The 25,364-nt window shown below is 37.4% G+C and overlaps 1 protein-coding gene and 1 pseudogene across 5 annotated transcripts in view; one reads left to right on the forward strand and one right to left on the reverse strand.

Annotated features, from left to right (window-relative positions):
- CFAP44 (cilia and flagella associated protein 44) overlaps positions 1 to 25,364 on the forward strand; it is a 160,138-nt gene that overhangs the window by 63,630 nt on the left and 71,144 nt on the right. For 4 of the 5 annotated variants that reach the window (XM_054551511.2, XM_009238521.4, XM_054551512.2 and 1 more), the window contains 6 exons: positions 990 to 1,238; positions 9,804 to 9,949; positions 17,073 to 17,343; positions 19,842 to 19,897; positions 20,067 to 20,229; positions 24,229 to 24,359. In XM_054551511.2, the coding sequence (XP_054407486.2) occupies positions 990 to 1,238; positions 9,804 to 9,949; positions 17,073 to 17,343; positions 19,842 to 19,897; positions 20,067 to 20,229; positions 24,229 to 24,359 (1,016 nt within the window). The remainder of the gene's footprint in view (positions 1 to 989; positions 1,239 to 9,803; positions 9,950 to 17,072; positions 17,344 to 19,841; positions 19,898 to 20,066; positions 20,230 to 24,228; positions 24,360 to 25,364) is intronic. The other variant, XM_063721764.1, reaches the window with a different exon arrangement.
- Positions 21,777 to 23,888, reverse strand: LOC134761136 (geranylgeranyl transferase type-2 subunit beta-like; annotated as a pseudogene).

The raw sequence follows: 25,364 nt of genomic DNA on the forward strand, positions 1-25,364 counted from the left end.
CTGCAGAGGAAAAGAGAGAAGATTCTGATAGAGGGATGGGAGGAGGTCAAAAATGACTGCATGGAAGTGACATTTAGTACCTAAAGAATGGGAGGGGCCAGGCTCATTGGCTCATGCCTATCATCCCAGCACTTTGGGAGGCTGAGGTGGGAGGATCGCTTGAGCCCGGGAGTTTATGGCTACAGTGAGCTGTGATTGCACCAGTGCACTCCAGTTCAGGTGACAGAGTGAGACCCTGTCTCAAGAAAAAAAAAAATAGGGGGAATTTTGAGAGGTGAAAATAGGACGATGGCAATAAAGGCTGGAAGAACATCCCAAGAGAACGCAGAGTTGTGAGTGTTTTCAAGAAATGAGGAATAGATCAATAAAATATAGGGAGGCAATTTGTTGAAGGATGTTGCAAGAGTCTGTGACCAATGCATGGAGCTCCTTAAATGCCAGCCAAGACATTTCATTTTAGACCACTGGGATCCATTGTGAGTTTGTGAGGAGGGGATTGATGTGATGATATCATATAAGTTAGGAAGATTATTCTGAGGGGTGAACAGAATGAAGTGGTAAAAGATGGGAGGTGGAAATACTAGTGTCAGAGGGCTTTTGCAAAGGACAGTTGATAGATGATGAAGGCCAAACTCACAGTATTACTAAAGTTGGAAGCAACTTTCCTTGTGGACTGTTTCAGTCTACTTAATTCCTGGGTTAACAGTGATAGGCTCTAAGAGAAGTTATATTCAGCTTCTCTATTAGGAAAAAAACGACCAAATAATTTCTATAAAACCAAGATTGATGGGGGTAAAACAAAAATGAGTCATTCTAATGATTTAAAAGTTTTAATGATAAAAATATATTCTCACATTGGTGAGTATTTTTAAATATTATTTGTTACAGAGCTGTATATCTTCTTTCTATTTTCATTGTCATCCCCAGTGGTGTAAATGAACGAATGAGTCATAATTGTTTTTATACCTACTTAATGTTTATTTTAAAAGAGATTAATAGAAATTGAAAAAAGGGAGAGACAAAGGGAGTTGAAGGAGAAAATAAGGGAAGAAAGGAGGAACAAGCTAGCAGCAGAGATGGGAGAAGATGGAGAAAAAGAATTTCAGGAGGAGGAAGAGGAGGAGGAGGAGGAGGAGGAGGAGAAAGAAGAGCCATTACCTGAAATATTTATTCCATCAACCCCCTCTCCCATCCTCTGTGGATTTTACTCAGAGCCAGGGAAGTTCTGGGTTTCTTTGGTAAGTAACAATGTAATAATTTTTACCTCAATTATATTTCATTATAGTTTATAGTTATTGTAACTTAATTCTTTCTTACTCTTACGTTAAGATTTCATTTATCTGTTTTTTTTTAGATTTCATTTATTAAATGCTATTGAAGTTGTGAGTTTTGGTGAATGAATGTGGGATATAGTTATTTTTAAATAATCTTAACATCTCTTTTATATGTGTACTTGTGCAGATAATTGTACAGATAAATCTGTAGATTATAGATTATCTGTTATCTGCTTGTCAATCATACATGTTCCAGGCAGGTCAAAGAGGAGAAGGATCAAGCGTAGAAAGGCAAAAAGCTAGGGGTTTTTCCAACCAAGACTGTTGTTTTTTAATTTTGAAAAGAATAGCTTTCATGGCAGTACTATCCAATAGACTTTTCTTACTTCTCATTATCTACAACTATGCTGTGGGGTCATATGCAAGTCTAGGAAGATAAGTCTTTTTAGATGGTCTAATTGCCACTCTGAACAAAACCAGAACTTCGCTCATAAGGAAGAAGGGAAAAATGGATATTAGGAAGAAAGTACCAGGGCCTATCACAATGCTGTAGGAGGATATCCTCCAATTATACATTTTTTACTATTTGCTTGAAATATTTTATTGATCTACTGCAAAGCAAGATTTCCTTCATTATAATTTTGTCACAATTTTCAGTTCCAGCCACCAAAAATAATTTCATAAAAGTGTATGTGGAAGATCATTACTAATTCATCCCTGGTCCTAGGTCTTTAGCCAGGCCAGGACACTGACTAGCCAAGGACTATTGCTGTAAGGAGTGATGAGTGTTGACTTTTTCCCTCCTCACCTTTTCCTAGAAATGTAACTTTTGTATTACTAAGGAGGCAAGCAGAAAGAAGGATGGAAAATAGCATTGGAGACATCATAGGATGTCATTTATTAATTCCTCTACCCTTTCTGCCTGTCTTCTGTGTTTTATAAAACAATTGTAAATGGCTACTATTGTATGGAGTTCAAAGGATAAAGGGATAAAGAAAACATGGTTCCTCCCTTCAGGAAGTCTTCATTTGAGGGAAAGAGGTACAGAAACAATTAATGTAATACAATGCAATAAATTTCCAGTGTCCTGGAAATATAGATGCAAAAATTACTCATTATTTAACAAACATAATTGGGAAGATTGGGAAGATTGCTTGAGCCCAAAAGTTCGAGACCAGCCTGTGTAATATAGTGAGATCCCATCTCAAACAACAACAACAAAACACAGAAAGCTCCACGCATATTTAGTGCTTACTCTTAGGGTTTCCAAGTAAAATTACATAGTACATACTTACACTAAAAATTATTTTTGGCTGGGTGCAGTGGCTCACACCTGTAATCTCAGCACTTTGGGAGGCCGAGGCGGGTGGATCACGAGGTCAGAAGATCAAGACCATTCTCACCAACATGGTGAAACCCTGTGTCTACTAAAATACAAAACATTAGCCGGGCATGGTAGCAGGTGCCTGTAGTCCCAGCTACCCAGGAGGCCAAGGCAGGGGAATTGCTTGAACCCGGGAGGTGAAGGTTGCAGTGAGCCGAGATTGTGCCACTACACTCCAGCCTGGTGACAGAACAAGACTCTATCTCAAAAAAATATATATATATTTTTTTGTTTGTCTGAAATTTAAATTTAATAGATGTCCTTTATTTTCATTTGCTGAATATGACAACTTATTTATTCTGTACCAGGTATTTTTCTAAGTAATTTACTTAACCAACTATAAAATAAGTGCTATTTTTTTTTTGCATTTTATATATGAAGAAACCAAGGCATGGAAATGTTAGGCATTTTATCCAAGGCCATATAACTAATGAGAAGTGAAACTAGGATCTGGACTCAAGCAGTCTGGCTCCAGAGTTCATGCCCTTAACCATTAAGCTACACTGGTGAACAAGGTTAAAACATAGTTAACAGAGGTAGCAAAGCTTGAGTCAACAATTTGACAGCTCTGTGCTTGCAGCCAAACAAATGGTGAAGAAAAACCGGTCTCATTTTGAAGTAATGACTGCAGTTCTCAAACCAATACTCACACTGCAGGCCAATTCTACTGCCCAGCCATATTCACTTTCCAAATTATTACATTAAGTCTTTCTTCTCCCCTCAAGCATTTTGTACCTTCTCTTACTCTTCAATGATAACCTCATCTCACATTTCACAGAAAAAAATAAAAGCAGATGGAATTTCCTTTTCTTGTCTCAATTAGATGTAACACTCTACAGGGATCTATATACCTTTTGTCTGCTTTGCCTATTGTTATAATTGGAGAACAGTCTCCTGCAACTCTCCAAGGACATTGTTCCCAATGGCTCCTTGATCCCATCCCTTCTTTTCTTCTCAAAAATTTTGCTCCTGAGATAAACCACTTGGTCTCCTGTATCATCAGTTTCTGTCTTTTCTATTCGGTTATTATCATGAGCATACAAACATGCTCTATTACTAATCTTAATTTTATTTCCTTAACCTCTCTTTTCTTTTCCCCCCTTGCTCTGTTACAGAAAAAGTTATTGAAAGAATCATCTGTAATCATTGGCTTAACTTATTCACCTCCTATTTGATCTTCAACCCATTCCAGTTGGGCTATTTCCATCACTTCGCTAATGATGACAAGCTCAGAGGTCAATTCTCTGTCCATTTGACTTTTCAGAACATTTAACAGAGTTGACCCCTCATACTTCTCAAATGCTTTCTTCTCTTGGCTTCTAAGACATTACACTCTTCTGACCATTCCATTTCAGCCTCTTTTGCTGTCTTCTCATGTGCAGAATATAAGCTTTGAAGTTTGAAATACTCCAGAGTGTGGCCTTGGGCCCCCTCTTTCTTGCTAAGGTAACTTTACACAGTCTCATGGCTTTAAATATCACTTATCTTCCAGTGAATCTCAAATATTTATTTCTAGTCCTGACCTCTCCCCTCCAGTTAGACTTGTATATCCAACTTGACAATGCTCCTTGGCACCTCAAAATTAACCTGTCCAAGACATTACCTTTAAACCATACATGTCCCATACAAACCTGCTCCATCTCCATCTCAGTAAATGAGACAATCATCCACTTAGTTACTATGCCAAAACCTCGGCGTTATTAAGGATTCTTCTCTTTCCTTTATTATTTGATACCCTTATATCGAAAGTAGGTCTCTTGTAAACAGTATATGGTTAGGCTTAAAAGAATCCTGTAGGATTATATTTGTCTTTTAAAAAAGTACTATGTTCATGTATATTTAATGTAATTACTGATATATTTTAGTTTAAATCTACTATCTTACTAATTATTTCTATTTGTCACACTCATTCTAAATTTCTTTTCTTTCCCTTTTTTTTTTTTTTACCTTCTGTTGAGTGATTAGGTAATTTTTTCCACAGTTTTCTTCCTCTACTAGATTATTAGTTATACATTCTTTTACTATTCTTTTAGAGGTGATTTTATTTATTTATTTATTTTTATTTTTGAGACAGAGTCTCACTCACTCTGTTGCCCAGGCTAGAGTGCAATGGTGCCATCTTGGCACACTACAGCCTCTACTTCCCAGGTTCAAGTGATTCTCCTGTCTTAGCTTCCCGAGTAGCTGGGATTACAGGCGTGTGCCAACACGCGTGGTTAAAAGGTGTAGTTTCTTCATTTTTATTTTGTTTGCAGTTCGTAGCACTCTACATTTCAACATATCTCTTCAGTTTTAGAAAATTCTCAGCTGTTGTCTACCACAATGTTGCTTCTGGCCTATCTTTTCACTGTCTTTTTCTGGGACCCAAACTTTATGTGTATTACATCCTTCTCATGTTCCATATGTATCTTACATCATTCAAGAAGATTTTCCATCCTTTTTGTCTCTCTCCATGCTTTAGCCTATTTTTTCTGATCTCTGTTCCAGCTTCATAACTGTCTTTTGTTTTACAGTTTGTTTTTCCAATTGCTTTTTATTGAAGTAAAAGACACATAACATAAAATTGACCATCTTAACCATTTTTAAGTGTACATCTCAGTAGTAGTAAACGTATTCGCAATGTTGTGATGTCATCACCAACATCTGTCTCCACTGTCCTCCTCATCCTGTAACACTGAAACTCCCATACCTATCAAATGATAACTCCTGATTCTTCCCTTCTCTCAGCCCCTGACAACCATCACTCTACTTTCTTTCTCTATGATTTTGACTACTCTAAGTATTTCAAATAAGTGAAATTGTATAGTATCTGTCTCTTTATGACTGGCTTGTTTCACCTGGGATAATTTCCCCAAGTTTCATCCATGATGCAGCATATGTCAGAATTCCTTTCAAGGCTGAATAATACTCCATTTTAAGTATGTACCGTATTTTGCTCATATACTCAGTCATCAATAGACACTTGGGGCCAGGCATGGTGGCTCACGCCTGTAATCCTAGCACTTTAGGAGGTCAAGGCGGGTGGATCACTTGAGGCCAGGAGTTCCAGACCAGCCTGGCCAATGTGGCAAAACCCCATCTGTACTAAAAGTAGAAAAAATTAGATGGGTGCAGTGGCTCACACCCGCAATCCTAGCTATCCGGGAGGCCGAGGCAGGAGAATCGCTTGAACTTGGGAGGTGGAAGTTGCAGTGAGCCGAGATGGCACCACTGCATTCCGGCCTGGGTGACAGAGTGAGACCCCATCTCAAAACAAACACACAAAAATAGATACTTGGATTGCTCCCACCTTTTGGCTATTGTGAATAATGCTGCTATGAATGAGATGGGTGTTCAAATATCTCTTTGAGACCCTGCTTGAACCCTGGGAATTATTGTTTCTTTCTCCATAAGTCTATGAGACTGCAGATAGCTTTGTCCAGCTTCTTAGCCTCTCAGCTGCCACATATACGTAACAAACCCGCACGTTGTGCACATGTACCCTAGAACTTAAAGTGTAATAATTAAAAAATAAAAAATAAATAAATAAATAAAAGAACTGACAGTTGCTTCAGGGAGTAAAGCAGTGTCAAATGCCAGGCTCGCTTCTGGCTTTCCCTCTTTTTTGGATCTTGCTATTTTGGTACCTTTCCAATGCCTTCAAACACATTTACGAAATTTGTTCTGGTTGTTCTCAGTGGGAGAGTTTGGCTGAAACAATCTAGTCTGCCATTGCCAAAAGTGAAAACTTAGTAATTTGATTTTCAGAGGTGATCATGTTGTTACCTTCTCTTTCTTTTTTTTTTTTTTCTTTTATTATTATTATTATTATTATTATACTTTAGGTTTTATGGTACATGTGCCCAATGTGCAGGTAAGTTACATATGTATACATGTGCCATGCTGGTGCGCTGCACCCACCAACTCGTCATCTAGCATTAGGTATATCTCCCAATGCTATCCCTCCCCCCTCCCCCCAACCCACAACAGTCCCCGAAGTGTGATGTTCCCCTTCCTGTGTCTATGTGTTCTCATTGTTCAATTCCCACCTATGAGTGAGAATATGCGGTGTTTGGTTTTTTGTTCTTGCGATAGTTTACTGAGAATGATGATTTCCAATTTCATCCATGTCCCTACAAAGGACATGAACTCATCATTTTTTATGGCTGCATAGTATTCCATGGTGTATATGTGCCACATTTTCTTAATCCAGTCTATCATTGTTGGACATTTGGGTTGGTTCCAAGTCTTTGCTATTGTGAATAATGCGGCAATAAACATACGTGTGCATGTGTCTTTATAGCAGCATGATTTATAGTCCTTTGGGTATATACCCAGTAATGGGATGGCTGGGTCAAATGGCATTTCTAGTTCTAGATCCCTGAGGAATCGCCACACTGACTTCCACAATGGTTGAACTAGTTTACAGTCCCACCAACAGTGTAAAAGTGTTCCTATTTCTCCACATCCTCTCCAGCACCTGTTGTTTCCTGACTTTTTAATGATTGCCATTCTAACTGGTGTGAGATGGTATCTCATTGTGGTTTTGATTTGCATTTCTCTGATGGCCAGTGATGGTGAGCATTTTTTCATGTGCTTTTTGGCTGCATAAATGTCTTCTTTTGAGAAGTGTCTGTTCATGTCCTTCGCCCACTTTTTGATGGGGTTGTTTTTTTCTTGTAAATTTGTTGGAGTTCATTGTAGATTCTGGATATTAGCCCTTTGTCAGATGAGTAGGTTGCGAAAATTTTCTCCCATTTTGTAGGTTGCCTGTTCACTCTGATGGTAGTTTCCTTTGCTGTGCAGAAGCTCTTGAGTTTAATTAGATCCCATTTGTCAATTTTGGCTTTTGTTGCCATTGCTTTTGGTGTTTTAGACATGAAGTCCTTGCCCATGCCTATGTCCTGAATGGTATTGCCTAGGTTTTCTTCTAGGGTTTTTATGGTTTTAGGTCTAACATTTAAGTCTTTAATCCATCTTGAATTGATTTTTGTATAAGGTGTAAGGAAGGGATCCAGTTTCAGCTTTCTACATATGGCTAGCCAGTTTTCCCAGCACCATTTATTAAATAGGGAATCCTTTCCCCATTTCTTGTTTTTGTCAGGTTTGTCAAAGATCAGATGGTTGTAGATATGTGGCATTATTTCTGACGGCTCTGTTCTGTTCCATTGATCTATATCTCTGTTTTGGTACCAGTACCATGCTGTTTTGGTTACTGTAGCCTTGTAGTATAGTTTGAAGTCAGGTAGCGTGATGCCTCCAGCTTTGTTCTTTTGGCTTAGGATTGACTTGGCGATGCGGGCTCTTTTTTGGTTCCATATGAACCTTAAAGTAGTTTTTTCCAATTCTGTGAAGAAAGTCATTGGTAGCTTGATGGGGATGGCATTGAATCTGTAAATTACCTTGGGCAGTATGGCCATTTTCATGATATTGATTCTTCCTACCCATAAGCATGGAATGTTCTTCCATTTGTTTGTATCCTCTTTTATTTCCTTGAGCAGTGGTTTGTAGTTCTCCTTGAAGAGGTCTTTCACATCCCTTGTAAGTTGGATTCCTAGGTATTTTATTCTCTTTGAAGCAATTGTGAATGGGAGTTCACTCATGATTTGGCTCTCTGTTTGTCTGTTATTGATGTATAAGAATGCTTGTGATTTTTGCACATTGATTTTGTATCCTGAGACTTTGCTGAAGTTGCTTATCAGCTTAAGGAGATTTTGGGCTGAGACAATGGGGTTTTCTAGATATACTATCATGTCATCTGCAAACAGGGACAATTTGACTTCCTCTTTTCCTAATTGAATACCCTTGATTTCCTTCTCCTGCCTAATTGCCCTGGCCAGAACTTCCAACACTATGTTGAATAGAAGTGGCAAGAGAGGGCATCCCTGTCTTGTGCCAGTTTTCAAAGGGAATGCTTCCAGTTTTTGCCCATTCAGTATGATATTGGCTGTGGGTTTGTCATAAATAGCTCTTATTATTTTGAGATACGTCCCATCAATTCCTAATTTATTGAGAGTTTTTAGCATGAAGGGTTGTTGAATTTTGTCAAAGGCCTTTTCTGCATCTATTGAGATAATCATGTGGTTTTTGTCTTTGGTTCTGTTTATATGCTGGATTACATTTATTGATTTGCGTATATTGAACCAGCCTTGCATCCCAGGGATGAAGCCCACTTGATCATGGTGGATAAGCTTTTTGATGTGCTGCTGGATTCTGTTTGCCAGTATTTTATTGAGGATTTTTGCATCAATGTTCATCAAGGATATTGGTCTAAAATTCTCTTTTTTTGTTGTGTCTCTGCCAGGCTTTGGTATCAGGATGATGCTGGCCTCATAAAATGAGTTAGGGAGGATTCTCTCTTTTTCTATTGATTGGAATAGTTTCAGAAGGAATGGTACCAGCTCCTCCTTGTACCTCTGGTAGAATTCGGCTGTGAACCCATCTGGTCCTGGACTTTTTTTGGTTGGTAAGCTATTGATTATTGCCAGAATTTCAGCTCCTGTTATTGGTCTATTCAGAGATTCAACTTCTTCTTGGTTTAGTCTTGGGAGGGTGTATGTGTTGAGGAATTTATCCATTTCTTCTAGATTTGTTACCTTCTCTTTCTTATTTATTCTTTTATTGTTCATAAAGTTGTTCTGCCCCTTAATTTGTATAATAAGGAATCTCAGTATTAAGGAAATTAGAGTTGGAGCAATATATCTCTCCCAGTTGATCATTCGTCTTCTCACTACATGGATAAATTTTTCTGAAATAGCCCTTTCTGGAAAATTAACAGTGTTTACAGTTACCTTAAACTGAAAACTAGCTGTAAAAATGAGGAACTGCAAAACCCTAATATTTGTTACTGCTTATTCAGAATAATGCTTGAAGAAATAAAACGAAATTCTATAGGTAGGGAGTCAGAGGTGATATCTCTCTTGTATTGGCTTTTAAATGAAAACAAATCATCATAAGGTTTTTATTATAATTATATAGTTGTGTATAAATGGATAAAGGAGATGCTTTATAGAAATAATAAATCTATAATCATAGAAATTATGTAGAAGTAGATGTTGGAAAACATCTATTTTATGTTTTCAAATTTGAAATAATCAAAAAATTCTCATGCATTTGTGTGTGTTATATTCAAGTACCACCTTCTATGTTACTTATCTCTTTTCTAGGGTGACTATGATTCTGGTTTTCTGTATCACTGTGAGTTCCCCCCTTGTGATGAAAGCAGTGATTTCAAAGAACAAAAAGATGAACCTATCGATGCCCGTTATCTTGAGGATACAGAGGATAATCCCATCCAAGCTATCACTTTCAAGTGAGCAGTATTTCAAAAAGCTTTAAAAAAAACCATATCCCGTTAGTGTCTATGCTGTTGTCCATCATGGATATTGTCAATTTTTAAAGATCCATCCAAATGAAGGGGTACTCAAAAAATATTTGGTTAAATAAATCAAATGAATAAATGAAATCAAAGCTAATACTGAAATTATATTTAAATACTCCCACCAAATATTGTCAGTATTTTTGTTTATCGCACAATTGAATTGTATGGATTTACATTCTGTTACCTAGGAGGATGCTACTTACATAGTCAGAAATGAAGGTTCAGGGTTACAGTTATTCTGGAGAAATCACAATTGAATCATTAGGCCTTCAATAATTGAGAACTAGGCAAATATGCCAGTTATTCTTCTGATGACCCAATATAATAGCTTCAAATTTCAAATTGGCCTTTTTTCTCTATTCTTTTGTATTAGTTTGCTAGGGCTGCCACAATAAAACACCACAGACTAGGTGGCTTAAACAGCAGAATTTTTTTTCTCACAGTTCTAGAGGCTGGAGTTCCAAGATCAAGGTGTCAGCAGATGGGTTTCTCTTGAGGCCTGTCTCCTTAACTTACAGATATTTGCCTTCTTGCCTGATCTTTTCTCTGGGTGCATGTCATCCCTGATGTTTCTGTCTGTATCCTAATCTCTTCTTCTTATTTTTTTTTTTATTATTATACTTTAAGTTCTAGGGTACATGTCCACAACGTGCACATTTGTTACATAGGTATACATATGCCATGTTGGCTTGCTGCACCTATCAACTTGTCATTTAAATTAGGTATTTCTCCTAATGCTATCCCTCCCTCTGCCCCCCACTCCCCAACAGGCCCTGGTGTGTGATGTTCCCCACCTTGTGTCCATGTGTTCTCATTGTTCAATTCCCACCTGTGAGTGAGAACATGTGGTGTTTGGTTTTCTGTCCTTGTGATAGTTTGCTGAGAATGATGGTTTCCAGCTTCATCCGCGTCCCTGCAAAGGACATGAACTCATCTTTTTTTATGGCTGCATAGTATTCCATGGTGTATATGTGCCACATTTTCTTAATCCAGTCTATCATTAATGGACATTTGGATTGGTTCCAAGGCTTTGCTATTGTGAATGGTGCTGCAATAAACATACGTGTGCATGTATCTTTATAGTAGCATGATTTATAATCCTTTGGGTATATATCCAATAGTGGGATCACAGGCCGAAATGGTATTTCTAGTTATAGATCCTTGAGGAATTGCCACACTGTCTTCCACAATGGTTGAACTAATTTACACTCCCACCAGCAGTGTAAAAGCATTCCTATTTCTCCACATCCTCTCCAGCATCTGTTGTTTCCTGACTTCTTAATGATCACCATTCTAACTGGTGTGAGATGGTATCTCACTGTGGTTTTGATTTGTATTTCTCTGATGATCAGTGGTGATGAGCATTTTTTCATGTGTCTGTTGGCTGCGTAAATGTCTTCTTTTGAGAAGTGTCTGTTCATATCCTTTGCCCACTTTTTGATGGGATTGTTTTTTTTCCTGTAAATTTGTTTAAGTTCTTTGTTGATTCTGGATATTAGCCCTTTGTCAGATGGGTAGATTGAAAAAATTTTCTCCCATTCTGTAGGGTGCCTGTTCACTCTGATGATAGTTTCTTTTGCTGTGCAGAAGCTCTTTAGTTTAATTAGATCCCATTTGTCAATTTTGGCTTTTGTTGCCATTGCTTTTGGTGTTTTAGACATGAAGTCTTTGCCCTTGCCTATGTTCAGAATGGTATCGCCTAGGTTTTCTTCTAGAGTTTTTATGGCTTTAGGTCTTACATTTAAGTCTTTAATCTATCTTGAGTTACTTTTTGTATAAGGTGTAAGGAAGTGATCCAGTTTCAGCTTTCTACATATGGCTAGCCAGTTTTCCCAGCACCATTTATTAAGTAGGGAATCCTTTCCCCATTTCTTGTTTTTGTCAGGTTTGTCAAAGATCAGATGTTTGTAGATGTGTGGTGTTATTTCTGAGGCCTCTGTTCTGTTCCATTGGTCTGTATAACTGTTTTAGTACCAGTACCATGCTGTTTTGGTTACTATAGCCTTGTAGTATAGTTTGAAGTCAGGTAATGTGATGCCTCCAGCTTTGTTCTTTTGCTTAGGATGGTCTTGGCTATGCAGGCTCTTTTTTGGTTCCATATGAAGTTTAAAGTAGTTTTTTCCAATTCTGTAAAGAAAGTCATTGGTAGCTTGATGGGGACGGCATTGAATCTATGAATTACCTTGGGCAGTATGGCCATGTTCATGATATTGATTCTTCCTATCCATGAGCCTGGAATGTTCTTCCATTTGTTTGTGTCCTCTTTTATTTCACTGAGCAGTGGTTTGTAGTTCTCCTTGAAGAGGTCCTTCACATCCCTTGTAAGTTGGATTCCTAGGTATTTTATTCTCTTTGAAGCAATTGTGAATGGGAGTTCACTCATGATTTGGCTGTTTGTCTGTTATTGGTGTATAAGAATGCTTGTGATTTTTGTACACTGATTTTGTATCCTGAGACTTTGCTGAAGTTGCTTATCAGCTTAAGGAGATTTTGGGCTGAGACAATGGGGTTTTCTAAATATACAATCATGTCATCTGCAAACAGGGACAGTTTGACTTCCTCTTTTCCTAATTGAATATCCTTTATTTCTTTATCTTGCCTGTTTGCCCTGGCCAGAACTTCCAACACTATTTTGAATAGGAGTGGTGAGAGAGCACATCCTTGTCTTGTGCCAGTTTTCAAAAGGAAATGCTTCCACTTTGCCCATTCAGTATGATATTGGCTGTGGGTTTGTCATAAATAGCTCTTATTTCTTTGAGGTACATTCCATCAATACCTAGTTTATTGAGAGTTTTTAGCATGAAAGGTTGTTGAATTTTGTTGAAGGCCTTTTCTGCATCTATTGAGATAATCATGTGGTTTTTGTCATTGGTTCTGTTTATGTGATGGATTATGTTTATTGATTTGTGTAAGTTGAACCAGCCTTGCATCCCAGGGATGAAGCCCACTTGATTGTGGTGGATAAGCTTTTTGATGTGCTGCTGGATTCTGTTTGCCAGTATTTTATTGAGGATTTTTGCATCAATGTTCATCAGGGATATTGGTCTAAAATTCTCTTTTTTGTTGTGTCTCTGCCATGCTTTGGTTTCAGGATGATGCTGCCCTCATAAAATGAGTTAGGGAGGATTTCCTCTTTTTCTATTCATTGGAATAGTTTCAGAAGGAGTGGTACTGGCTCCTCTTTGTACCTCTGGTAGAATTCGGCTGTGAATCTGTCTGGTTCTGGACTTATTTTGGTTGGTAGGGTATTAAGTACTGCCTCAATTTCAGAATCTGTTATTGTTCTATTCAGAGATTCAACTTCTTCCTGATTTAGTTTTGGGAGGGTGTATGTGTCCAGGAATTTATCCACTTATTCTAGATTTTCTAGTTTATTTGCATAGAGGTGTTTATAGTATTCTCTGATGGTAGTTTGTATTTCTGTGGGATCAGTGGTGATATCCCCTATATCATTTTTTATTGCATCTATTTGATTCCTCTCTTTTCTTCTTTATTAGTCTTGCCAGTGGTCTATCAATTCTGTTGATCTTTTCAAAAAACCAGCTCCTGGATTCATTGGTTTTTTGAAGGGTTTTTTTGTGTCTCTATCTCTTTCAGTTCTGCTCTGATCTTAGTTATTTCTTGCCTTCTGCTAGCTTTTGAATTTGTTTGCTCTTGCTTCTCTAGTTATTTTAATTGTAATGTTAGGGTGTCAATTTTAAGTCTTTCCTGCTTTCTCTTGTGGGCATTTAGTGCTATAAATTTCCCTCTACACACTGCTTTGAATGTGTCCCAGAGATTCTGGTACGTTGTGTCCTTGTTCTCATTGGTTTCAAAGAACATCTTTATTTCTGCCTTCATTTCATTTTTACCCAGTAGTCATTCAGGAGCAGGTTGTTCAGTTTCCATGTAGTTGTGTGGTTTTGAGTGAGTTTATTAATCCTGAGTTCTAGTTTGATTGCACTTGGTCTGAGAGACAGTTTGTTGTGATTTCTATTCTTTTACATTTGCTGAGGAGTGCTTTACTTCCAATTATGTGGTCAATTTTAGAATAAGTATGATGTAGTCCTGAGAAGAATGTATATTCTGTTGTTTTGGGATGGAGAGTCCTGGAGATGTCTATTAGATCCACTTGGTGCAGAGCTGAGTTCAAATCCTGGATATCCTTGTTAACCTTCTGTCTCACTGATCTGTCTAATAATGACAGTGAGGTATTAAAATCTCCCATTATTATTGTGTGGGAGTCTAAGTCTCTTTGTAGGTTTCTAAGGACTTGCTTTATGAATCTGGGTGCTCCTGTATTGGGTGCATATATATTTAGGATAGTTAGCTCTTCTTGTTGAATTGATCCCTTTACCATTATGTAATGGCCTTCTTTGTCTCTTTTGATCTTTGTTGGGTTAAGGTCTGTTTTATCAGAGACTAGGATTGCAACTCCTGCTTTTTTTGCTTTCCATTTGCTTGGTAGATCTTCCTCCATCCCTTTATTTTGAGCCTATGTGTATCTCTGCATATGAGATGGGTCTCCTGAATACAGCACACTGATGGGTCATGACTCTTTATCCAATTTGCCAGCCTGTGTCTTTTAATTGGAGCATTTAGCCCATTTACATTTAAGGGTAATATTGTTATGTGTGAATTTGATCCTGTCATTATGATGTTAGCTGGTTATTTTGCCTGTCATTTGATGCAGTTTCTTCCTAGCATGATTGGTCTTTACAATTTGGCATGATTTTTCAGTGGCTGGTACCAGTTGTTCCTTTCCATGTTTAGTGCTTCCTTCAGGAGCTCTTGTAAGGCAGGCCTGGTGGTGACAAAATCTCTCAGCATTTGCTTGTCTGTAAAGGATTTTATTTCTCCTTCACTTATGAAGCTTAGTTTGGCTGGATATGAAATTCTGCGTTGAAAATTCTTTTCTTTAAGAATATTGAATATTGGCCCACACTGTCTTCTGGCTTGTAGGGTTTCTGCCAAGAGATCTGCTGTTAGTCTGATGGGCTTCCCTTTGTGGGTAACCCAACCTTTCTCTCTGGCTGCTCTTACAATTTTTTCCTTCATTGCAAACTTGGTGAATCTGACAATTATATGTCTTGGGGTTATTCTTTTCAAGGAGAATGTTTTTGGTGTTCTCTGTACTTCCTGAATTTGAATGTTGGCCTGCCTTGCTAGGTTGGGGAAGTTCTCCTGGATGGTATCCTGAAGAGTGTTTTCTAACTTGGTTCCATTTTCCCCATCACTTTCAGGTACACAAATCAAATGTAGGTTTGGTCTTTTCACATGGTCCCATATTTCTTGGAGACTTTGTTCATTTCTTTTTACTCTTTTTTCTCTAATCTTGTCTTCTTGCTTTATTTCATTAATTTGATCTTTAATCACTGATATCCTTTCTTCCACTTGATCAAATCGGCTATTGAAGCTTGTGCATGCGTCACAAAGTTCTTATCCTGTGGTTTTCAGCTCCAGGAGGTCATTTAAGGTCTTCTCTACACTGTTTATTCTAGTTAGCCATGCATCTAACCTTTTTTTCAAGGTTTTTAGCTTCTTTGCAATGGGTTAGAACATGCTCCTTTAGCTCGGAGAAGTTTGTTATTACCAACCTTCTGAAGCCTACTTCTGTCAACTCATCAAAGTCATTCTCCGTCCAGCTTTGTTCCATTGCTGGCGAGGAGCTATGATCCTTTGGAGGAGAAGAGGTGCTCTGGTTTTTGGAATTTTCAGCTTTTCTGCTCTGGTTTCTCCCCATCTTTGTGGTTTTATCTACCTTTGGTCTTTGATGTTGGCAACCTACAGATGGTGTTTTGGTGTGGTTGTCCTTTTTGTTGATGTTGATGCTATTCATTTCTGTTTGTTAGTTTTCCTTCTAACAGTCAGGGCCCTCAGCTGCAGGTCTGTTGGAGTTTGCTGGAGGTCCACTCCAGGCCCTTTTTGCCTGGGTATCACCAATGGAGGCTGCAGAATGGCAAATATTACAGAACAGCAAATATTGCTCCCTGATCCTTCCTCTAGAAGCTTCATCCCAGAGGGGCACCTGCCTGTATGAGGTGTCTGTCGGCCCCTACTGGGAGGTGTCTCTCAGGCTACATGGGGGTCAGGGACTCACTTGAGGAGGCAGTCTGTCCATTCTCAGAGGTTGAATGCTGTGCTGGGAGAACCACTGCTCTCTTCAGAGCTGTCAGACAGGAACGTTTAAGTCTGCAGAAGTTGTCTTCTGCCTTTTGTTCAGCTATGCCCTGCCCACAGAGGTGGAGTCTATAGAGGCAGTAGGCCTTGCTGAGCTGTGGTGAGCTCTGCCCAGTTAGAGCTTCCCAACTGCTTTGTTTACCTAGTCAAGCCTCAGTAATGGCAGACACCCCTCCACCCGCCAGGCTGCAGCCTCACAGGTTGATCTCAGACTGCTGTGCTAGCAGTGAGCAAAGCTCCATGGGCGTGGGACCCACTAAGCCAGGCATGGGAGGGAATCTCCCAGTCTGCCGGTTGCTAAGACTTTTGAAAAGCGCGGTATTTGGGCAGAAGTGTACCGTTTTTCCAGGTATAGTCTGTCACAGTTTCCCTTGGCTAGGAAAGGAAAATCTCCCGACCCCTTGAGCTTCCCAGGTGAAGCAACACCCTGCCCTGCTTTGGCTTGCCCTCTGTGGGTTGCACCCACTGTCCAACCAGTCTCAATGACAGTCCCACTGTCCAACCATCCCAATGAACCAGATACCTCAGTTGGAAATGCAGAAATCACCCATCTCCTGAGTCGATCTTGCTGGGAGCTGCAGACCAGAGCTGTTCCTATTTGGCCACCTTGGAAGCGACCCCCTTTAATATCTTCTTCTTATGAGTACACCAGGTGGACTGGATTAGAACCTACCCTAATGTTCTCATTTTAACTTAATTACCTCTTTAAAGGCCCTATCGCAATGCAGTTACATTCTGAAGTCTTAGGGGTTAGGGCTTCAATATAGGAATTTTGGGGGTGTACAATTCAATCCATAACAACTTTGTTATTAATTTAGCCACTTGTCAATTAACTTGAAATTAAGCATTATTTTCAGATTAATGGGAAGAACAATTTACATTTTTTGTTTCATAGCATTAACAAAGTTATGATGTTTTGTGGAATGAAAAATGGAGCAATTCGAGTCTATGTCCTAAATCAGAATGATCCTTCATTGACCAGTTTGGTGGACTACTGGCACTTCAATATGCATGACAATAATTACGGATGTATTAAAAGTATTGCTAGTAGCTTTGATGATCGTTTCTTGGTGACTGCTGGAGCAGATGGTAATATCTTTGTTTTCAACATTTTTTCTGAATTTATGCTAAGGAAAGACATGAAGGCCAAAGTTCCATCTCCCAGGGTATGTAATTAATTAACCAGTTAATTAATAACAAAATTTATTTAAAAATAGTAATATTAAAATTGTTCATATTCTTTAGAAATTAAAAGTTATTTAGACACATTCACCTTATAGTCTAATCTTCTTGCTACTATTATAATTTGACTTTCTGGTGCTTCTATATCAAATATTAAAGCTATTACATTCACCTTATTATTAAAGATTGGAATTCCCCAGATTAAAAAAGAATGTGTCAGTTTTTCTATGTAGTCAAAAGTTTGTATATCAAAAAAACTTTCTTAATCAAAGTTTTTTTTTCGAAGTTCACAAATTTTTCAGATTTTCTTTTGCTTTTCATTTATTCACTCATTGTAAGGGCTGATATAGGACATATGCCATAAAGTGTGATTTTGATAGGGGTTGCAAAAATATAGTTGTTTTTTGTATTAGAATGTGACAATGTGGGTCGTGATCAAAGATACAGTATAAAGTATTTTTTTAAAAGCAGAACTAGATTTTTGGCTTTATGATGAAGTTTGAGGGTTCAGATCCCCAAATTATGTCCTTTTTTTCCTGTCATAGAAATTGAATTTCATATTATCAAAGAAATTTATTTGGAAAAAGTCAGTAGTTAATATCCATTAGAATTGCTCCTAAGGAGAAAGGAGTTGTATTAGAAAGATTATAGCTAAAATTCCTTTGAACGTATTGGCTTCCCATTTAGCAGGTAGCCTACTTCAAAGTACACATAAAGAATGTAGGGAAGAGATGAGTAGGTCAATTTTCATTTCTTCTAATAGCAAAATTTGGAGTATGGGCTGCTGTTTAGAGAGGGTCCAGCTCAGAAAAAGGAATTACAGGAGGGAAAGTATATGAACAAGAAGAAAATGCCTTTCTACCTGGTGCCAGCCCTCTTCTATAGAAACCCATATTGGATAGAAAAATATTTATTCCACATTTCAATAATCATGACCTTTTATTTATGGCTGCAGTCAATATCCCTCTCTACAGAAACCCATATTAGATAGAAAAATATTTATTCCACATTTAAATTTATGGCTGCAATCAATATTTCTGAAATCACTGAAGCAGACATTGCTTTTAAGAAAGAAAAATGAGAAAATTTAAAAAAAAAACAAACAACAGAAAACAACTAAGCTCAGCACTGATCTGAGGTTCTTACCTTACTGTACTTTAGAATCAGCTAGGGAGCCCTAGAAGTACAGATGCCAGAGCCCACCCAAGAACAATTAAATTAGAATCTCTGAAGGTGAGGCCCAGGCTTCAGTATTGTATACACTGTCCTTCATGTGAGTCTATTGTGCAGCTAGGATTGAGACCCATTGGCATATATTTTGGAACTGATTGGCATATTTTTGGAACTTTGTTTAACTCAACCTTATTGGAAACAACTGTGGCCAGGAGACAATTGCCCCAGTATCAGCATCAAATCCTAGAAGTTACACTGATATTAGAAAACCAAGGTACTTAGCTCTGGCCAATAAAAGAATAAAAAATAAATAAAATTCAATAAATTTTTGTCCTAAGTGATTAATAGTCAGTACAATTTATTAGCCATTACTGTCTCTTATATTGATCATGTTTTATGACTTTGCATTTATCAAAGTCATAAACCTTGACTTCCATAAAAATATGTATATTTACATTACATACATATAAAGACTAATAAAGCAACTTTATCAAAAGAGAATCTTTATTTACTTACAACAAATGACAGCAGAACAGAGACCTATCTTCTATGAAAGAGAATAGGGAATAAAGTTTAGTTTTATTTATGAACAGACTAGTCAGCAAACTAAGACTATTTTGTTCACTGGGTTATAATTCTCCTTCCTTAATATCACAGACTAAGACATTTTACAGCACAGTAACTGAATAAACAGAGTACCTTTAAGTGATTTACTTTTTAGTTCCCCCAAATTTAAACTGATTTCCTTTCTGAAGGGAGACTTGTATTTCTGATTTCATATCTTTCTTTTTCAAGGAGGGGGATTATATTGTTCTTTGCATTTTCCACTTTATGTCTTCCTTTGAGAAGGTGATATAAAATGCTCACTTAAAATGTAAAAATATATATATTGAAATATTTCTAGGACACACTGAGGTATTTGGACAAATGATTCATGTGATTTATACTGAAAAACAACATTTTGAAATAAATGATCTAGACTTTTGTGAATTCTGTGTTAATAGCATATGAACATTAGTAATTTACATTTTGAGTGGAAATTATGGGGATATTAACATTTTGCAAACATATGATTAGGTTAAGACTTTTCCTATGTACTCCTTCAAATAAAGCAGAAACGAATAAGTTTAGTAAACTGCATTTTTTTTCCTTGGATTTTTGTGAAACTGTTTTTCAGACCTACAGTTATTAGAAATTGGCAGAAAAAAAACCAGAACCAATTTGAGTTTTTAATTTACTTCTTCCTAGATATTTTAAGGAAAATGCTATGCAATTTTAAAGGGCTAACCTTTTACGTCCGTTCTTATAGTTTGGAATTGAAACAGAGCCAATTCCAGAAGACATTGAAGATCCCAAAGCCTACAGGTATGGGAATTTTTGATAAATACTGACTAGGCCTGAGATTTTGCAAAACAAATCAACAGTGCAGAAGTTGACCAAGCTTAATGAATTTTCAAATTATTGAATACTAATTTTCTCTTTCTCAGCTGTTTCTGTATCACAACCTGTTATTGTTTTAAATTTCTGTTTTCAGTATCGAGAATGCTAGGAGAAAAAGAGAACATGACAAGTTAATGAAAGAAGTGGAAGAAATAAAGGCACGGAAGAGAGAGCAAATCAAAGCTTTGAGGAATGAATTTTGTAAACTATTAGAAATGAATGAAGAATTACCAAAGCATATGCAGTTTAAACGAACAGTAAGCCTAATATAAACTTGATTTTTATTTTAACATATGCTATTTCTGGATAGAGATGACTATTTTCCCAATAAGTAGAAACACTTAAAATCATCTTTCTTTTTGTTTGTTTCTTTCAAAATTTCAATAGCCATTTATTTCGGGCATCTTTTAATTTGTATGTGGGGTTTATCCATTTTAATCAGTTAAGATTCTTGTTGACACAAATTGTTTTACATCAACTGTTGTTATAGAACACATGAAAGGAATACATGGGGAAGAAACAAAGTAGAACCCAAGAGTTCTTTTAAGTTTTCTGTTGTAGAGACATGAATAACAGATACACTGAAGTATAAACAAAAATTGGCTTGAAGCGTCTGGTGGCTGGCTTTGTTGGCAACTATGGCTAAACATCATCCGGATTTGATCTAAGAAAAGGTGATTGGTGGGTGGCCCCTTCCTCCCCTCCACATCAAGCTGCTGCAGCTGCCAGAAAAGGTGCCTACTACTACCAGCAGAAAGGGAGTGGAGCCCAGAGCATCACCAGGAGTGCCTTCTAGTGTACTGTCACCTTGCCACCCCCTCCTCTCCCTTCACCCAGACACATGGAAGGGATGGAAAAGGATTCTTCACAGAGCACTCCGGTACACTGTATCAGAGAAAAATTGATAGACTAGCTAATGGTTTTTCTTGAATTTGGGAAGCAAAGCCCTGTTCTCCGTATTGATATGTTCTCCCTCAACCAAGATCTTCTAAAAAGAAATAATATTTTAGTCTTCTGCTTGAGGAGTTGATTGCGAAGCTATGCCCAGTGAAAAACATATTCTTGCAGCAGCTCTGGTGGCAGTTATCCTTGAGGAACCTTCAGTGTGTGGTGGGAAGCTATCAGAACAAGAAATGTAGGCATTTAATCTTATAACACTTGTGCTGGTTTCATGCCTTCTGAGAAACTAGAAACCCTTTCTGTTGCTATTATATTAATAAAATTGGTGTTTGTTTTCTGGTAAAAAAAATTGTGGTCAGAATAGCAGGTCTTCAAAATATAAAGCAGAAAATAAAATACAGGTCTTTAGGCTGGGTGCGGTGGCTTATGCCTGTAATCCCAGCACTTCGGGAGGCCGAGGCAGGCAGATCATGAGGTCAGGAGATCGAGAGCATCCTGGCTAACATGGTGAAACCCTGTCTCTACTAAAAATACAAAAAAATTAGCCAGGTGTGGTGGTGGGCGCTTGTAGTCCCAGCTACTCAGGAGGCTGAGGCAGAAGAATGGCGTGAAACCCGGGAGGCGGAGTGTGCAGTGAGCCGAGATTACACCACTGCACTCCAGCCTGGGGGACAGAGTGAGACTCCGTCTCAAAAAAAAAACAAAAAAAAAAAACCAAAAAAAAAACCAGGTCTTTATTCTACAATATGTATAATTATATAATTTCTTATAAATTATAAAATTACTTTAACACAATACACAAAATAATAACAGTAGTCATTTTTGGATTCCGTAAGCATTTCAAATACAGACATGTTGAGATGGCAAAATTATACTATACTATGCAACTTTTGCCTCAGTGAATCTAGCTTACTAGCTCAGGCTGAATATTCACCCTCTGAAGCACTTCTTCAGGCATGCCAAAAGTAGGACTGACAGATGAAATTACATACACGGTTTATCCCTCTCAATCCAATGAAGGCTTCCAGTGATCTTTAGGAAAGCTAACACCCACCATGAATAGCATACACCTGGTAACTTCCCTGGCCTTCCATTAAATCCACCCGAGGGTAACTCATTCACAAAACCACTAACCAAGTAAATCAGAATTTACTTGATGTGACTGACTTGGTAATAGCCAGGAATCCTGTGCAACAATAAATGTGCCCAGCGTGGTCTGCAACCTGGTCTGCTACCAGGTCTGCTACCAAATCCACCATCAAAATTCATACACAGATAAAACAAATTCAACTGCCTTTTTTTTTTACATTAATAGCATCAAGCTTCCCCAGGAGAGCCAGTTTCCACCACACAAAAAGAGAATCTTGTATCAATTTCCCCCTACTTTATAAAAGTAGATTTTTCCCATCCCATGAAACAGCTGGTCTCCCTGCCTGCACTGTTCATCCCTTATCTTTCAGGCTGGCCCCCTCTGGTCCAGTAATTCTGTATGCTGATAAAACTACCACAGTGCACGCTGGAACTTCTAGCAGACCATTAGCTCCAGTTAGAGCAGCTGCTCAGTGGGACCCCAAAAGTCTCCAGCAAGAGAACCATCTTCTTTCCATAGACTTGGAACATATTCCACAACTTTTTTACATCGATAACATTAATACTATCATACAGAGTAAGAATCTGGACAGCACTAACAGTGTATAAAAGATGAGGATCATGTCTGATATTAGCACTTATTCCACCAAACTCATGTTGGCAAGACTTAATGAATGTCAGAATTTCTTCACTATTCATGCAGTGAAGTTGTCCTATGAGATCCACTACTGTCAGACCCCAATAGACGCCACTCATTCTCTAATACTCAGACATATAGTATTCATAATCATCTTTCTTTGAGCCATAGGATGTGATACAATCTACATGTTTCTCCAATAATAAGGTGTCTGGTGTATCTCACTTGATAATAACATGCCCATGTCTAAGAGTGAAAAGCCAAAATCATCTTTAAGCTTCTTTTTATCTGGCCAGTCAGTATGTTTGCAGCAAATAAACTACTCTAGAACTTGACACACTGCTTGGTTTGGAAGCAGATGAACCTCTTTATGTAATACAAAGTTTACTATTGGATTTACCTACCACACTTTTTTTTTTTTTTTTTGGTAACAAGATAAGACGTAAGTATAGGTTTGAATCTGGTTATCAACTCTTATTGTACTTAGCCAAAATATAATGGGTAGATACATGTATAATTTGATTATCTGTGCTTCTATTTCTATAATTTATCAGATCTGTTGAAAAGACAGTACCCGGTTGATCTACAAAACTTTTTTTAAAATGACTTAATATAGTTGTAGCTATGGGGGCAATCACAAAATTGTTTAAGCCAATTTTGTATTCTACCTTTTTTTGTGTGTGACTTATTGCAAAGCCCCATGTACCTGCTAGTGGTTAGCTTTTTTTCATTTTGTACCCCTTCCTAAATGGAGTTTGTTAACCATCTAATCAAGTAAAAACCCATAATTCTTAATATACTCATGGGTTACCCAGTCCTGTAATTCTAGAAGCACTTTGCCAATTTCATATAAAAAATGCTTTGGTGAAATCATGATTAAATCATGTTGGTTAAAAAAACGAAGTCAAAATAGTTAAAAGACCTTTATGCTATTTTTCTAAGAAAAATGTTGAAACTTCCAGAGCATGGGTAATAAAATTTAAGATAAAAAACAACTGAGGCAAGTGCTGTGGCTAAGCACTTTGTACACATCATTACTTAAATGACACACAAACACCTCTGGAAAGAATAATTACTACTCACAATTTAGCACAAATATTGGCTCTGATATTTTTCCAGGGATGAAGGTAAGAAACATGAGACCTCTAAGTATCGTTATGGGAGAAAGTGGAGCCCTTTGTGAATGAGATTCAACAAAAACTTGGTGATGTCAGGAAGACACCAGATACTGCTATCTTTCCTGGGTGGGGTCACACCAGGGGGGATGTTCAGATAATGATCAGTTGCCATAAGCATCTACCTCGTGTCCAATTTTTATGTAATAGTAGTTTCTTTGGGATAGCGTCTTTAAAACTGTATACTCTGCAAATATTGATAGCATTCATTATTTTTATTGTGGGAAAAAATCTTAAACTGTGTAGCTTTATTTGCATTATTGATCATTGTAAGAACATTTCTCCTTATATTGTGGAAGTAAAGTTAAAATATGCTGTTTTTCTTCTGTAATGGACAGAGTTTATGATATTTGGGGAAGAGTTATGATGCAGCATGAAACTGGGGACAAAACTGAAATCTATGAAACAGAGTTGATACGGTACCCATTTTGATGAACAGATCTTCTTATCTGCAGGATTTTGATGTAGATTCCCAAATCCGCGCTGAGATGCACAGAAAAACAGCTTTCAAAATTCAACAAGTGGAAAAGGAATTAGCTTGGGAAAAAGAGAAACATGAACTCGGCCTAATGAAGCTAAAGAATCGGTAGGATCCATATTCCCTACTAGCTAAGATGTTTGAGAGCACATGTGTGAATAACATAGTTTATAGTAGTGTCAGTGAAGTGGCCAGATAAGAGGGCTCTGGAAGTACCCACTGACTTGAAATCTCAAGGAATCCTTTTGTCACTGCTACTGATATTTTCCTGAGCTTTCTGCGCACTCTCTTCTAGTTTAAATGTGGGAAATTTGTTTAACACTTAGATTTTAAAAATTATATAATACATATTTACTTTGTTTTGATGAATTATTTATTTTATATCAAATTAATTAATGAACATGTATCTATTAAGAAATAAAAAATCAAATGGAACCAAAGCACTTTAAACAAAAGACAACCAGAGGTGGCTCTGGTTTTATCCCTCTCATGCATCAATTTGACTTCCAGGGGAAATGATTTTTTTTTTGCCATTTACTGAGATATAATTTGCATAAGTAAAGTATATAAATCTTAACATCTTGAAAAATTTTTTACAGATGTATAAATATATCTACTACTCAGATTAAGACAGAGAACATTTATAGCACTCCAGAAAGTTTCCCCATGTCCCCCTCACTTCAGGAAATACTCTCCAAAGTTGAATCTTTATTGCCATATATTAGTTTTGTTTGTGAATTCCATATAAATAGAGTGTTACAGTATGGATTCTTTTACATCTGGCCTTTTTTAAAAACTCATATGATGTCTAAGATTATCAATGTTGTTGCATGTATAAGTAGTTCATTCTTTTCCATTGCTTTTTAATATTTCTTTAAAATGATTATACCACAGTTTATCCCTTCTACTGTTAATAGATATTTGAGTTGTTTCTATTTTTGGCTACCATAAATAATGCTACTATGAACATTGTGTATGTTTTTTGATGGATATAAGTGCTTATTTCTGTTGGTTATATACTCAGTTGTGGAACTGCTGGGCCATAGGTTATATGCATGTTTAGTTTTGTTAGATCCTGTCAGTTTTTCAAAACGGTTTGAAAATTTACACTCT

The sequence above is a fragment of the Pongo abelii genome, chromosome 2, assembly GCF_028885655.2.
Source record: "Pongo abelii isolate AG06213 chromosome 2, NHGRI_mPonAbe1-v2.0_pri, whole genome shotgun sequence".
In the NCBI taxonomy this organism is placed as follows: Eukaryota; Metazoa; Chordata; class Mammalia; order Primates; family Hominidae; genus Pongo; species Pongo abelii.